Source organism: Xenopus laevis, chromosome 2L, assembly GCF_017654675.1.
Source record: "Xenopus laevis strain J_2021 chromosome 2L, Xenopus_laevis_v10.1, whole genome shotgun sequence".
Lineage (NCBI taxonomy): Eukaryota > Metazoa > Chordata > Amphibia > Anura > Pipidae > Xenopus > Xenopus laevis.
In genome coordinates this window covers 168002453-168019021 of record NC_054373.1, presented here as the reverse complement: position 1 = coordinate 168019021, position 16569 = coordinate 168002453, and the positions used below count along the sequence as shown (strand labels likewise).

At 37.1% G+C, this 16569-nt stretch overlaps 1 protein-coding gene across 5 annotated transcripts in view; it reads right to left on the bottom strand.

The window, feature by feature from the left end:
- Nucleotides 1-16569, bottom strand: part of pspc1.L (paraspeckle component 1 L homeolog) — a 71057-nt gene that overhangs the window by 46857 nt on the left and 7631 nt on the right. For 4 of the 5 annotated variants that reach the window (XR_005965519.1, XR_005965520.1, XM_041582670.1 and 1 more), the window contains exons 3-6: nt 12812-12907; nt 9713-9909; nt 7775-7859; nt 5421-5523 (exon numbers count right to left, since the gene is read on the bottom strand). Coding sequence is in view for 3 of the 5 variants with exons in the window: in XM_041582670.1 (XP_041438604.1) it covers nt 5421-5523; nt 7775-7859; nt 9713-9909; nt 12812-12907 (481 nt within the window). In the remaining 2 variants the exon portion in view is untranslated. Of the gene's footprint in view, nt 1-2339; nt 2361-5420; nt 5524-7774; nt 7860-9712; nt 9910-12811; nt 12908-16569 lie in introns of those variants that run through there. The other variant, XM_041582672.1, reaches the window with a different exon arrangement.

The following is a 16569-nucleotide window of genomic DNA, read 5'->3' as shown; positions in this document are numbered from 1 at the left end:
GAGGCAGATCTCAGGCACAGAGATGCCATTCAGGAGGGGGCAGATGAACTTTACACACAGTTTTTGGCCTGATACCATTTGGACTGGCAGCCAGAAGTCCAACCCCCCCCCCCCATACAGTGACCATTAAATTGGCAATGTGGTATTTTATCAGCCTGTATCACCATAATCTAGTAAAGTAACTATAAAATGCATGGAATACAAAACAGGAAAACTAGCATTAGGTACTCAATGGGCACTCTTGGCGATGCAACTGTATATTTTTCTGCCTAAAATTCCAGGTTTTTAAATGTTGTTAGTTTTAGAAACATCCTTCGATAGCTATTTGCTTCCTGGTGCAAAGCTTATGAAAAGATGAAGCCTGCAGGAAAAAAAGTGGTTACAGTTCTTAACCTATAGCACTGAAAGGAGAACATATTGGTAATGATAAAGAAATGTACTATTTAATAACATCTACAAACGTTCAAAGCACAAACGGGCGATTCATCTATGTTCAGAACACACCAACTGAATAGGGCTTGTACTGAAAATGTATTTTATTATTTTAATGAAAAAAATAATAAAAGTCATTAACAGTCCCTTGTTTGTCTTACTAATTCCTCGTGCTCCACCTGAAATAAGCGGAATTGGTTTCAAGAGCAATAATATGCTCAATATCATACGTCCAATCCTGCTCTTATTGCGGTCTAAATATTAGAAGAAAAGTTAATTATACAATGTCACTGTTTAGTGGAATAAACATATTTTTTGCAGAAAGCAGGTTCAAGACAAGCCTCATGCTGAACATTGACATAAAACTACCCCCTTTTTAAGAGAAGGCCTTTTAGAAGTGCAAATAAATCTTTAGGATTAGAAGAAAACAGACAACAAATAATATGCAATATAGATGAAATATCATTGGTTGTGGATTGTTGTGTTCACTGCAAATGTAATGACTAGGTTGACTCCCATATTGCTGAAGTTAATGGGTTCGTAGAAGATTTATTAAATGATACTGAACACTATAAAGGCAGAGTTCATCTTTTGGGTATGTGGGTTTACCCTACCCCTTTGGGATTGTACACTTGTTTTCGCAGGGACCTCTGGTATTGGCTGTTTTCTGTGTAAATAGGTATGTTTAATGAATATTTTGCGAAAAAATAATTAGGGATGCACCGAACCCACTATTTTAGGCTTCAACCAAATCCTGAACCCTTTGTGAAAGATTAACCCGAATCTCGAACCAAAGCTGAACCCTAATTGGCATATGTAAACCAGGGAAACAAGGAGGAAAGAGAACTGCTCACTTAAAAAAATATGTTTGCCTTCCGTATTTGTGTGGCGAAAAGTCATGTTATTTTTTGGATTCAGTTCTGCCAGACACTTGGATTCAGCCAAATCCTGCTGAAAAAGGCAAAGCTTTGCTGAATCCCGGACAGAATCCTGGATTCCGTGCTTCCGTATAAATTATAATAATATGGGTAAACCAACATACCCAGAACATTGTGCTCTGCTTCATGGCGTCTGGTATCATTTAAATGTTTTACGAATGGGACAGTGAACGAATTAATTGGTCTTGCCGTTTATACTGATTTGGGAAGTAGTGAGTGTGCTGCAATATTGTGCAAATGTGCAGTTAAGAAAGGTACAAAATAAATATTTTACATGGGCCCCAGCTTATCCAAGATCTCCATAGACCACTTTGAATAACATCAATGTTTAAAAATAACCCGCAAATATGTGGATGCTATGCCATGGATCAAGGGTAGCACTGACATAGGCCATAGATCTGTAACAATAAGTAACATGTTTTTTTTAATATTCTTAAGACACTGACTCTACATAAATTAATGAATGAGAAACAAATGCATGAAGATATTTTTCCTGTTATTAATAGAGACAATACAGATGATGAAAAAGACAATGGAATGGAAATTTTTCATTACAACTTTTTTTTGACAGTAGTGAGCACAAAGAACTATAGAAAAGGTATGGAATGTAGACCAGTTCAAGACACCACTTCCATATTTAATACAATGTATCTTTAACTACCTTACTGTTATGGTACATTTTTTGCTTTTGGCTATAGTTATGCCATTATTGCAGGTTATCAGTATAATAAAATTAATATGATGCAGTACAATTGCTAACGAATTAGAATTATATTGCTCAAAAGAAGTTTGACGTTTATGCAGACATAAGCAATATAACATACAACTGAAGAGTACGTCTTATCAGAGGATGAGGTAAATACCCACTTTGGTATATTTAAGAAAACTAAAGATATAATTTAACTAAATAAAATCATTACCAAACTGTTTGGTGACAAGCAATATCTTGGCATGAGCTTAACTTATCCATATGTTCCACTTTTTTTATGCCTGAAAAGAAAACAACTTTATAAGATTATAGAAGATTATTGAATTATAGAATATGTTCAATATAAATCCCTTACATTTAAATAAGGCATGGATTATTCTTTGCACAATGCCATAATACTTGTCACAGTTGGGGAATTCTCAGTAAAAATCAGCAATAGTTGGTTGTTAATGTTGGGGAAACAAGCAAAGTGGCAGCCTATGTATATTTACAGACAAGGGGTTTCTGTAAACGGAGAGAGTCGTCTAAATTAGCATACGATTTTTCATGTTTTATCAGACTTCTTCATTGGTTCCCCAAAAAAGGCATATTTTTGGTAACCAATAAGCAAACTACTGTTTTAACATATTTGTGATCAGCTTTTTACAATGTTCTGAACTAATATCAGTTAGAGTAAGGCTGTTATAGAGAAATTACTAAGGCATATGGTTTGTAACACAGCTAGTAACTGTTCCCTCCTCGCCCCACATTGCACAGAAATCATTTAGTACATTGCAAAGAATGGCACAGCAATTATTACGCATCTACAACAATCCAAAGATTAGGATTCAGTAATAAATTACATCCCTGTGTGCTTTTCTGCTTTAAGACAGACCCATCTCCCTTTACTGTGCTCCGAATATTCCATACAGTGTATTGCAGTCACACTGGATTTCTGTCAGAACATGAGCTTATATGGGAAATATTTACATCACTTTACAGAGACCTTCTAGGCCATCGGCTGATTACCATCAAAGAACAGATATGTTGGTGTGAAAATGCATCCCTTAATTTGATCAAATGTTAAAGGGAGACTTAAAAAAATATGCACTTTTCCTGTTAAAAAATAAAAGCAGTAGGAAGATTTTCCAATATTTTTTAAATTAATTACATGTTAAATTAACTTTGCCTTGCAGAAATTAGCATGACCTAAGCCATATAATAAAACATTAATATTAGTAGTTCCGTACTCGTTTCACATTTACAGTCTTCAGTAGAACAACACATGATGGAACATTTTGTATAAGAACAGTATTAAACTTTTTCAATATATGGATGGTATTAAAAGCTACAGTAAACAAATTAAAATAAGTTTATAATTCAATGCCACTGTGGTCAGGGGTAAAACTTAGAACTTGAATGTGTGCATTACAAAAATGCTGCATTTGCTTTCTACATATAGTAATTCATATTCTGTTTGGGGACTATTCCAGTGTGTTGAAATAAAGAGATCAAAATCCTGATTTGTTATTTTCAACACATCATAATGATTAATAAAACAATACGATATCATATAGATCTTGATATGATGTGTTTTTATAGGCCTCCTCTTAAAGGAGAAGGAAAGCTACTGAAGCAGTTTATTGCCAATAGATTAGCTGCAATAGTGCACGCTATAACGCTATTTATTCTGCAGAATGCTTTACCATACCTGAGTAAATAGATCTAGAAACTCTCCATTTGTTCAGGATAGCAGCTGCCATATTAGCTTGGTGTGACATTGTTTTCTGAACGAGTCTCTCTCTGCTTACTCATAGCTCTGGGCTCAGATTACAGCACAGAGGGGAAGGAGGGAGGGAGAGGGCAACAAACTGAGCATGCTCAAGCCCTAGCCCTGGAGGTTTAACCTGAAAACAGAAAGTCTAATACAGAAGCCCATGTGTACACAATAGATGGAAAGAAATTTAGTGTTTCTTTTGACAGAGGACTCACACCAGTAAACCCTCCAAGTAATGCTGCTCTATTTAAATAGTAGGTCTTTCTGATAAAGTTTACTTATTTTTAGCCTTTCCTTCTCCTTTAAAATTTTCACGGTCATATAAAGAGCCGAATATTTATTTTTCTCCTTTTGCCACTGCAAACTTCTAGTTTCACTGGCTCAATTTGCAATTGTAGTTGCACACAGTATGTGCCTGCCACCTTTACAAGCCAGAGAGGGTGCAAAACCAAGAATCTGAATTATGGCAATGCCTGTTGTCAAGAAAGACAGGGCCAAATGAACTGGACTGTAACCTTTCACAGAAGAGATAAGGCCCTCGGTTTGTTCATAGCTTGAAAAAGGGAAAATATAAATCTATACTATATTAGGGATGCACCAAATCCAGTATTTGTTTCAAAATTTGCCAAATCTAAGTGCCTAGCCAAACCAAATATAAATCAAAAAAAATCTCGACTTTTTGTCACACAAACAAGGAATTCAAAAATGTCTTAACCGTGTGCTGTGCGCGCGGTTATGTTCCCCCTCTTTTCCCTAATTTACATACGCAAATCAGGGTTCAGATTCGATATCGGTATTCAGCCGAATCATTCACTTCAGGAAAGTTTAAGGGTTTGGTGGCCATGGAAAGAATTCTCAATAATGGACAAATGTATACATTAAGAATCATGTTACTGGAGCATATTATATACATAGTGATTGTATGTAGTCTTATTTTATTGACACATTGTTTTATATATGGTATACAGTTCACTGTTTTACCAAAGGCAGATGACGCTGAGACTTGAATCACTTTGTCTAAAGATTGCTACAATTTTAGGCGCAGATATTACCAGTTAAAATAAATACTTGGTATGTAAACTGCTTCCTCTTGTAGTTTTTTTATGTTATTTGCCAAAATAAGAGACTTCAGCGCTGTTTATAGACAAATTCTGTATACAATGGCTATGTACACAATATTCAGGAGCTTAAACTATATACAGTGAACAGTGTACCTTCATAATATGTGCTACTGAAGAACTACAACTCCCAGCATACTTGTGAGTGACAGGAGGAGAACAATGTAATCCAGACATTCGTGAGACCAGAACAGAAACAAATGAAAATTGAATGGTCATCAGTCAATGCATGATATGCAATAAACAAGAATTGTGAAGCACTGCACATTATCCCAAGATCGGTTTGTGTGTGTCAGAAAGAATTTGCACAAATATAGTAAAAAGGCAAGAAAATGTTTTTAAATTGACTTTTTAAAATAGAAAGCCATTCAGGATAATGTGCAATATATTCTTGTAGAGCTTATGCTCAGGGACAACAGCTTCATGATTGAACCGATACTTTAATTAAACATATTTTTTCCACTTACAGTGTCCATGTAGTTAGTCTTGAATCCCTCTTGCCGCCTAAGATCATCCTGGTCACGTTGCCTCATAAGCTCTTCCTCACGACGTCGCTGCTCCTCTTCATGCCTAAAAATGCACTTATTTTAGAAGTCATTTATACTGCCTAGTTAAAGGGGGACCAGTCACCCAAAAAACATTATTCCAAACCTATTTTACCATGTCAAGCAAAATGAACTTTAATTACACTGTATAAATAATTTGAATCTTGTTTCCATCAGTCTGGGAATTCATAATGATAGCAAGCAGGCAGGAGCCATTATGTGGACACTGTTATTAAGACAAGCCTTGTATCATCCCAGAATCTTGTTTGTACACCAGAATGGAGGACCTGATGTCCATCCCCATGTCCTGGCTACACAATTAAATGGTTAAGAGAACTGGGGGAATGTGGGGAGAGCAGTGACATCTAGAAAGTGTTAAATGGAAAGTGAAAGTGATTGCTTGCCCCGCCTCTATGCCTAAGGCATAGAGGAGGGGCAGGCAATATTTGATTGACAGCTGAGATTTTTTAAATGAGTTTACAACAGCTATGAACGCTTTAATAAAAAAAAAAAAAAAAAAATTTGGATTTCATGTTTAATTTGAAAAGGACTTTTATTATACAGCTTTTTATGTCTGGGTAACAGGTCCACTTTAAAGTGGTGGTTCACCTTTAAGTTGATTTGTAATATGTTATAGTATTACCAATTCAAAGCAACTTTTCATTGTTTATTTTTTCTAGTTTTTAAATGATTTGCCATTTTCTTCTGATTCTTTCCAGCTTTAATAATGGGGTCACCATCTAAAAACAAATACTCTGTAAAGCTAAAAATATATTGTTATTGCTACTTTTTATTACACCTCTTTCTATTCAGGCCCGGTCCTATTCATATAACAGTCTCTTATTCAAATCAGTGCATGATTGCTAGGTAAAGTTGGGCCCTAGCAACCAGATTGCTGAACTTGCAAACTGGAGAGCTGCTGAATAAAAAGCTAAATTACTCAAAAACACAAATTATAAAAACCAATTGCTTTAAAAATTACGCTCTGCCTCATACTAATAGTTAATTTAAAGGGATACTGTCATGGGAAAAAAGTTTTCAAAATGAATCAGTTAATAGTGCTGATCCAGCAGAATTCTGCACTGAAATCCATTTCTCAAAAGAGCAAACAGATTTTTTTATATTCAATTTTGAAATCTGACATGGGGCTAGACATATTGTCAATTTCCCAGCTGTCCCAAGTCATATGACTTGTGCTCTGATAAACTTCAATCACTCTTTACTGCTGTACTGCAAGTTGGAGTGATATCACCCCCTCCCCCCCCAGCAGCCAAACAAAAGAACAATGGGAAGGTAACCAGATAGCAGCTCCCTAACACAAGATAACAGCTGCCTGGTAGATCTAAGAACAACACTCAATAGTAAAAACCCATGTCTCACTGAGACACATTCAGTTACATTGAGAAGGAAAAACAGCAGCCTGCCAGAAAGCATTTCTCTCCTAAAGTGCAGGCACAAGTCACATGACCAGGGGCAGCTGGGAAATTAACAAAATGTCTAGTCCCATGTCAGATTTCAAAATTGAATATAAAAAAATCTGTTTGCTCTTTTGAGAAATGGATTTCAGTTCAGAATTCTGCTGGAGTAGCAGTATTAACTGATGTGTTTTGAAAAAAACATGTTTTCCAATGGCAGGATCCCTTTAAAGGTGAACATTCCCTTTGATAGCTAAAAAACTTGGGGTTGCTCTACCATAAAAAGTTTCTGTTTAAACCTTTAACTGTCACAATCTAACAGTGAGTTGAGAAGCAGCTCATGCTTTTCAATAAATTTACCCAAAATCATAGTACTTGTTACTCTGGCATACTGGTATTTTCATGTCATTACTGTAGATTCTACATCATATGACACGGGAGGGGTGTAAGTTACAGTGTTAAAGTACAGTAAATTGATTTACTTCCAAACAGTTATAATCACTTTTTTAACTTAGATGCAAAAAAAGTAATTTCCCAGTACTCTCATAAAAAAGCAGAACTGGTTAAGCAGTTAATCAGATTCTGATTTGAAATACAGACAGGGACCATAGCAGATGTAGAAAATACAAGTTATTTAGTTTAGATACATTAACATATAAAAAATGGTCAAAACTGATCAAAATCTATAGCACTATTACAGCTTGTGTACAAATGAAATTGAATTACAAAATAGGGTTAATAAGGTGACAAAGAAACTTACAAGTCTAAAAGCAATTTAGGACAAATACTAAAATAAATATTGCGGCAAGAACATCAAATATTCTGTTTTACATGTCCATACAAATATATTAAGAATTGTACCTCATCTGAAACTGCTTGCGCTTTTGAAGTTCCTGATTCCTCAACTCCTCCAATCTTCTTAACTCTTCTTGTCGTCTCATTAAATCTGTAGATAGTTGAAGCATAAAGAATTTGTAAACTTTACTGAACTAGGAAACTGAAATTAAAATTATATTGCCATTTGCCAGTACAAAGTTTCAATGATAAAATCTATGAATATTGCCAAGGAACCATCATCTACAGGCTGTTCCTTTGAGGGGTTAAAAAAGAGACGTCGTTCCTGGGTCCCCAAAGATGATGTGAGAGGAAGAGGGGAAGAAAAATACATTAGAATACATTCAAATACAATTTTGTGTATTTCAGGGGACCAGAAAAAAATTGATTTCAAATCGAGAAAAATTTAAAATCAAGCAAATGTGTTGAAGTAACTTCAAGTATTCCAAGGATAAAAGCTCAGGAATTAGTACAATATGTTACTGTGTCAGTGACCAGGTACAAGTAGTGCCATATTAAATTTACACTATGGGACAGCACTCTGACAGAAGCACAACCTTACACACTATATGTGATTTGTGAGTGGCCATAGGAGGTGCAAACTAATTGCAATTAACTTTTAATAGAAGTCCTAGCGCAGAGCATGTATATTCAGCATGTAAAACATTTTACTTTTCCATTTTTAATTTTTTTAGAAAAACAAAGCCAAAATTTTAGTGCAACATGTAGGGAAACAAGTGTAAAATCTTGGAAAAGTACAAAACGAAATGCATTATAAATGGGGTACATTGGGGAAAAACTTAAATGTGGCAATGTATGTATGAAAATAGAGGTTTAACTGTAATTCATTAAAAAGAAAAAATATAAAAGGATCCAATACAAAAATGTAACATGTAAATAACACGCTTGTTAACTAGAACCCATTAAGAAGACATACTTAAAGGGATACTGTCATCGGAAAACATGTTTTTTTCAAAACGCATCAGTTAATAGTGCTAATCCAGTAGAATTCTGCACTGAAATCCATTTCTCAAAAGAGCAAACAGATTTTTTTATATTCAATTTTGAAATCTGACATGGAGCTAGACAGTTTGTGAATTTCCCAGCTGCCCCTGGTCATGTGACTTGTGCCTGCACTTTAAGAGAGAAATGCTTTCTGGCAGGCTGCTGTTTTTCCTTCTCAATGTAACTGAATGTGTCTCAGTGAGACATGGGTTTTTACTATTGAGTGTTGTTCTTAGATCTACCAGGCAGCTGTTATCTTGTGTTAGGGAGCTGCTATCTGGTTACCTTCCCATTGTTCTTTTGTTTGGCTGCTGGGGGGGGGAAGGGAGGGGGTGATATCACTCCAACTTGCAGAACAGCAGTAAAGAGTGATTGGAAGTTTATCAGAGCACAAGTCACATGACTTGGGGCAGCTGGAAAATTGACAATATGTCTAGCCCCATGTCAGATTTCAAAATTGAATATAAAAAAAATCTGTTTGGTCTTTTGAGAAATGGATTTCAGTGCAGAATTCTGCTGGAGCAGCACTATTAACTGATTCATTTTGAAAAAAAATGTTTTCCCATGACAGTATCCCTTTAAGAAGGAAAGAAAATAAATTGGATACAAATGTGAAGTTCCAATTAAATTGATACCGACACTTTTCTATTACTACAAGAAGCGTGTCTGTATTACTCAGGCAGCACTGTTTAATTATTTTGTAAATATTTTTTTTAACAGTATACTTCAGCTTATGGAAATATCATACTGTTCTCCAGTTCATCTAATTATCTACCATGCAAGGAGCAAAAATGGAAGAGCTGTAAAGCTTGAATTGATCTTAGATTGTAAGCATTACGGCACAAGAACCTCGGTCATCCTGTACATCTTAGCACACGGAACTTCATCAAAAAGAGAAAAGTTACCTTATGACAACATGCCTTTAACAGTTTAACCGCAAGTTTACACACCAGTCATTACCTTGCCGCATCAACATCAGCTGATGTTCATGTCTAGCAGCCTCCATTTCAGCCTCTAATTTCTCTTTAGCTTCTCTAATATTTCTATCAACTTGTTCTCTCTGCTGCTTTTCCATCTCATCCAGAGCTTTCCATCTAGAGGAGTATTCAAACTCAAATGTGCCTGGCTGAGCAAAGCGTGGTGGCTCCTCTCTTTCCCTAAAACAAAACATTCAAGATGAAATAAACTGTTAACTTTTAAAGTGAAGTTCACACCCACAACGCAAATGTGGAACCAATGCAATTTTCTACCTAGTTTCATCTAAGTCTGACCAAGTGGGCATTTCCCATGCACATTAAATGTTCACTTTAAAATGATCTTGCACTGTGTTGTTAACATTACAATTTTAAACCATTGTTCTCCCCAGGGCTTTTCTGTCAAGAACATGGTCCAGCATTTTTTCCCTGCAGTGTGGCTCCTTCAGCCCCCCACCAGGCATACAGCATCAGTCTTTTTCTTTCTGGTAGGAAATGCAAAAAGCACTGTAATAGCACTGGAGATGTAGGCAATTAGTTTTTATTTTTCCCCTGCTGGCTCAATTTTTGCCCTGCCCGTCAATTTTTTTCTGGGGAGAACACGGTTTCCCTATTTTCAACTACACCATTTTTTCTTAGTGTTTATTAATATTTTCTGCTCTATATTAAAAAAGTAAACTGCTATTCAGTTTGCAGGTTTTTGCTCAAGTACAACCGGATACCATTTTCAGAAGTAGAAATAACCCTTGAAAAAATGAATAAAGGTCAGTTTAGATGTGGGCTGGAATTGGTCAACATTTATGTTTTCAATTTAAAGGAGAAGTAAACCCTAACAATGAATATGGCTAACCATATCCTATTTACATACTGAATTTATTGCACCAGCCTTAAGTTTCAGCTTGTCAATAGCAGCAATGATCCAGCACTTCAAACTTGTCACAGGGGGTCACCATCTTGGAAAGTGTCTGTGACACTCACATGCTCAGCAGACTCAGAGCAGCTGCTGTTGAGAAGCTAAGCTTAGGGGTCATGGCAAATTATCCAGCAGAAAATGAGGTTGGCCTGTAATATAATCTGATGCTACAGGGCTGATGATTAAATGCTGATGCTAGCTGCACTGGTTTCTGTGCTGCCATGTAGTAATTATCTGTATTAATTACTAATCAGCCTTATATTGTGACATTTCTATTCTATGTGTACTGTATATTGTGAGTGGGTCCCTAAGCTCAGTAAGTGACAGCAGCACAGAGCATGTGCAGTGAATCAGCAGAAAAGAAGATGGGGAGCTACTGGGCATCTTTGGAGACACGTATCTTTACTGCTAAATGGCTATGGTTCAACATTTGAGTCGGATCTCATGTATAGATTTAATAACTTTTGAAATCCAAGAACAGTGCTGGATAAGTGTATTTAGAAAAGCAAACTGGCATTCTCTCTAAACCTCAACCTAAATGGCACCCACCTCTAGCCACTGCCTTGACCTTCCCAATGACAGTTAGACCCATAGTTATAAAACCACTGATCTAGTAGATAGTAACATTTAATTTAAGGAAGTAAACTACAAAAGAGAAGTCACCAGGGGTGTAAGTACAGAGGAAGCAGACACTGCAGCTGCAGGGGGCACAAGAGATATAGGGGCCCTTTGAGGCCTTAACTCATATTTTCAATAAATATTGGTAAAAAAAAGGTCAAACTCTACTTTTTGGGGCCTAAAAAATTATTTGCTGTGGGGCCCAGTAATATATAGTTGTGCCAATGTAAGTCACCATCATAAAAATTACACTGAGATATGATAGATACTTATAATTTATTTGCAAATAAGCTTTGGCATCTAGTTTTTGAGCATTAATGATTTTTTCTGTTTGTTTGTGTCTCGGCAAACAAGTGCCAGTTGCACAAAACCCAGCCATGCTGTGTCAGTAGAGCTTTGCATATTCACACTGCAATCAGCAAATTTGAGCAGGTGAAATCAGCGTCTCACAGTATCACGGTGTTGCTTGCAACTGGTAAAGAGAAATTAATTATGTGACCAACTGTAAGGAAAAAAAAAACCCAATGAAACCTATTTGTGAAACATGCAAATGCTTGGTGCCAAGTCTAAAGGTGGCCATACACGGGCCGATAAAAGCTGCCGACAGACCGTGTCGGCAGCTTATTGGCCCGTGTATGGGGGCCCCCGACGGGCTTCCCCGATCGAGATCTGGCCGAAAGTCGGCCAGATCTCGATCGGATGGGATTAAAAATCCCGTCGGATCGCGGCCGCATCTGATCGTTGATGCGGTCCCGCGATCCGACCGCCCGTTTGGCGAACGCTAGGATCCGATTGTTGGGCCCTAGGACCCACGATCGGATCAGCCCGATATTGCCCACCTCAAGGTGGGCATATCGGAGGGAGATCCGCTCGTTTGGCGACATCGCCAAACGAGCGGATCTATCCGTGTATGGCCACCTTAAGCCAGTGATCCCCAACCATTGACTCATGACCAACATGTTCTCCAACCCCTTGGATGTTGCTCCCAGTGGTCTCAAAGCAAGTGCTTATTTTTCAATGTCCGTTGCCTAAAACCCAAGTGTTCTGCCAAACAGAACCTCCTGTAGGAGGACAATCCACATAGAGGCTAATAAATGGCCAATCACAGCACTTATTTTGCACCACCTAAGAACAATTTTCATGCTTGTTTTGCTACCTACTCTTTTTGTATCTCAATGTGGTTTAGAGGTAAAAAAAAAAAAGTTTGGAACCCCCGGTCTAAGCCATCCATTCTGTGCCCTCATCCTGTACCACAAACACTCTGGGCAGTTTTCAATACATTCACACCCTTTAGGTTGATTACTTTCTAATAGACAGAGCTCAAAGTCATTTAAAGTGGATTTGGATACTTGCAATCCTAAAAAAAAAATTTCAAAATGTGTCTTATATTACACTTGACAGACAATTATAATTGTATTTAAATAAAGAAAAAAGGAGATAATGTCTTTGGCATGCAATTTAAGCTGCATTGCATAAGGAAATAAAAATTAAAAACGAAATATAACTAAAGTGAAGATATTACTAAAACTGAAGTGAAGATATTACTTGACATACTTAAGATATTGCTGAGTTTTCTGCATGAATTTCTCAGGTAAACCATCTTCATCATCAAATTGTTCCATTGGTTCTACTATAACTGGTCGAGGCGTCCTAAAAGAAAAGAAAAAAAACATTTTATTTCAAACATAATGTCCATAGAAAAGGGTCATACCTCTAGAGAAGGACACATCTAGAAAAGGATTTGAGTTCTAGAAATCTCGAAACTATATCTCCCACAGATTTTATTTCCCCTTGGCCAAGTCTCAACCAAGACAACACCAAATATATATTGTGTAATTTTTAGAATTAAACCAAACTTTCCACAGTCTCCTTTTCACCAGCATTTTCTTGACAAACAAAATAATATGTAACATGTTCATCAGCAGCAGCATTATAAAATAGCATCCTGTTGTGATTTACACGTGATATTCTCGCTCAAGAGGAATCTTCCAAGCATATGAAAATATTACAGATTCACCGAATCCACTATTTATGATTCAGCCGAATCTGAAAATCCTTCATGAAAGATTCAGCTGAATACCAAACCGAATCCTGTCCCTAAAAACATTTTATTTTTACTTCATTGTTTTGTGACAAAAAAAGTTATGCGATTTCCCTTTCCGCCCCCAATTTGAATTAGGATTCAAACACGGTTCAGGCAAGAGGATTTGACGAGTTTGAATCATGCTGAAAGAGGCCAAACTGAATCCTGGATTCGGTGCATCCCAAGAAAATATAAAGATCATGTGATACCCACAAAAATAGCTGGAAATTAAAATGTATGCTGCTAAAAGTACAGCTTTCTAAATGGGATGTTTGCCTTTGGACAAGTGTTGGAATGTGGGTAATTCACTAAATACATTTTTCCATCTTCATTTCATTTCCCAGCTTTGACATGAGAAAAAACTACTGAAGCAACACTTAAAGAGATCCTGTCATCAGAAAACGCATCAGTAAATAGTGCTACTCCAGCAGAATTCTGCACTGAAATCTATTTCTCAAAAGAGCAAACATATTTTTTTTATAATCAATAATCTGACATGGGTCTAGACATTTTGTCAATTTCCCAGCTGCCCCTGGTCATGTGACTTGTGCCTGCACGTTAGGAGAGAAATGCTTTCTGGCGGGCTGCTGTTTTTCCTTCTCAATGTAACTGAATGTGTCTCAGTGGGACATGGGTTTTTACTATTGAGTGTAGCATAAAGGAGCAATAAGATTCCATGAGTAGCCTTACAGAGCATGTTTTTTAGATGGGGTCTGACCGGAAAGAGTAAGAAGGCAAATAATTACATGTAAAAAAAAAAAAAAGAAGTATGGGCAGAGATATGCAAATTATGTGTGTGTGGCCAGCTATGCATCCTGAACAGCTGGTTTAATTGCACAAATACTAATAATAATTCAGAGCTATATACCCTAACCTACAGACAGCCTGTTTCAATCTCCTTATATCACACATCTGTGCAACATATTGGAGCATGGCTTTTGAGGGGGCCTAAATAAACTTATCTTTAGTAATTGGAATGATCAGTTTATTTATGTGTGGCCAACTAACACCAGGTCTGCTTTGGTTTTCTCCATAGCAAATGAGGGGATGACATGGATCTCTGGCTACTTATATTCAACTAAGGGTAACTAAATGGTTATAGAAGGTCTTTTTAACCGCCCAGCAGCTTTTCTATTTCTAAGCATTCAACAAGGTACTTAACTCTAGATCCGTCATGGAGAGCAACAAAAAGGCACTGAAATGACACCACTTTGTGAACTATTCTGTATAAATGATTCCGTACCTGTTGTGAACCGTTCAAAGCTTTGAAAATAAATATATTGTGGAATAAATATGTATTTTATATATGGATAAAAAAAAATGTGAAAAAAGATCAACAGCTTGCCTGGGTGCAGTTAATGTTTGTTTGGAAACAAACCCCACAGGAATCTGTTCTTACAGGACTTCTAAATCTAATAGGTGATATATTTTATCTGTTGATTCCTGTTGCAACCCTATTTTTAAAGAAGTTAGGGCACTATTTGGGATTTAGCCGAATCCGCAATCCTTCATGAACGATTAGGCCAAATAATTTAACGATTACAAATCCTAATTTACATATGCAAATTAGGATTAGTTTTGACCAGGCAAAAGTATTCGGACAAATTCAAATCCTGCTGAAAAAGGCTGAATCCTGAACCGAACCTTGGATTCAGTGCATCCCTATCGTATACATAATATCATTAAATGATTCCGAAAATCCAGAAGAGATAAGGCCAAAAGTTGAATTCAATTAAAAACAGACACGATTCTGCAGTGCAAATCCCTGCATGGGCTCAGGAATACTTCAGAAAAACCATTGCCTGTGAACAGCTCATCTCTGCATCAACAAATGCAAGTTACAACTCTAGCAAACACAGAAAACACCAGATATAAACATGATCCAAATACACTGCTGCATTTTCTGGGCCCAAGTTCATTCAAAGGACAAGAAAAGACTTCTTTTCAAAGTCACATTATATAAAAGAGGCCCCTTGTGTGTACCTAACTGCTGATCTGTTTATTTAAAATTATTTTTCCCCATGGTGTCCTCTCTAACTTAACTCTCTCTCCTCTTCGACGCAGCCGCCATTTTGTTTTTGATGATGAAATGAAGGTGACGCCTGCAAACTAAATGCACTTGTGCCACTACCTTTCTTCCTCCTGAACTAGAGGTGCGCTACCAAAGATTTGAAATACGCATGCACCAGCACGTACTGTTCTGCACATGACCAAAAGTCTTGGGTGAATATTTATCAAAGAGTGAAGTTAGAGATCGCCACAGTCCTCTAGAGTAAAACTCCGCCACTCTCCATTCATTTCCATGGGATTTTAAAATGCGTATTTATCAAAGAATGAACATTCACTTTGACGCAGTGATAAATACTCTTTTAAAAATCCCATAGAAATGAGTGGAGAGTGCCGGAATTTCACTGTAGAGTATTGTGGTGATCTATAATTTCACTCTTTGATAAATATACCCTTGGTCTTGCTGCAGTAGAGATGCATAATGGGACTTTTGTTAATGTAGTTTGTGGTTTTGCCAAGATTGCAGGGATTGAACTGCAAATGAGCCTATTAAAGAGGGGAACGGCAAGGGCAGATGGCATCACTATAGGTAGGCCTTTTAAAGGAGAAGGAAAGGTTTAAACTAAGTAAGCCTTTCAGAAAGGTCCACCTAAATATACCTGTAAACCCTCAAAGTAATGCTGCTCTGAGTCCTCTGTCAAAAGAAACACAGCATTTCTTTCCTTCTATTGTGTACACATGGGCTTCTGTATCAGACTTCCTGCCTGCAGCTTAAACCTCCTTGCCCCAGGCTTGAGCATGCTCAGTTTGCTCCTCTCCCCCCCCCTCTCTGCTGTAATCTGAGTCCAGAGCTATAAGTGAGCAGGGAGAGACTCAGACAGGAAGTGATGTCACACCAAGCTAATACTGCAGCTGCTATCTTAAACGAACAGAGAGCTTCTAGAGCTTTTTACTCAGGTATGGTAAAACATTCTGCAGAATAAATATAGCATTCTAGCTTGCACTAGTGCAGCTAATCTATTGGCAATAAAATGCCTCCAAAGCTTTCCTTTAATAGAACTTCAATTTTGCATTCAGATGGGCTGAAGCGAAGTGCAAAACTGTCCTGTTATCTGACAAATCAAAATTTGAAATTCTTTTTGGAAATCATGAATGCTGCTGGGCTAAAGAGAAGGGCCACCTCTGCTTGTTATCAGCACACAATACATTGTAAAATGTACAG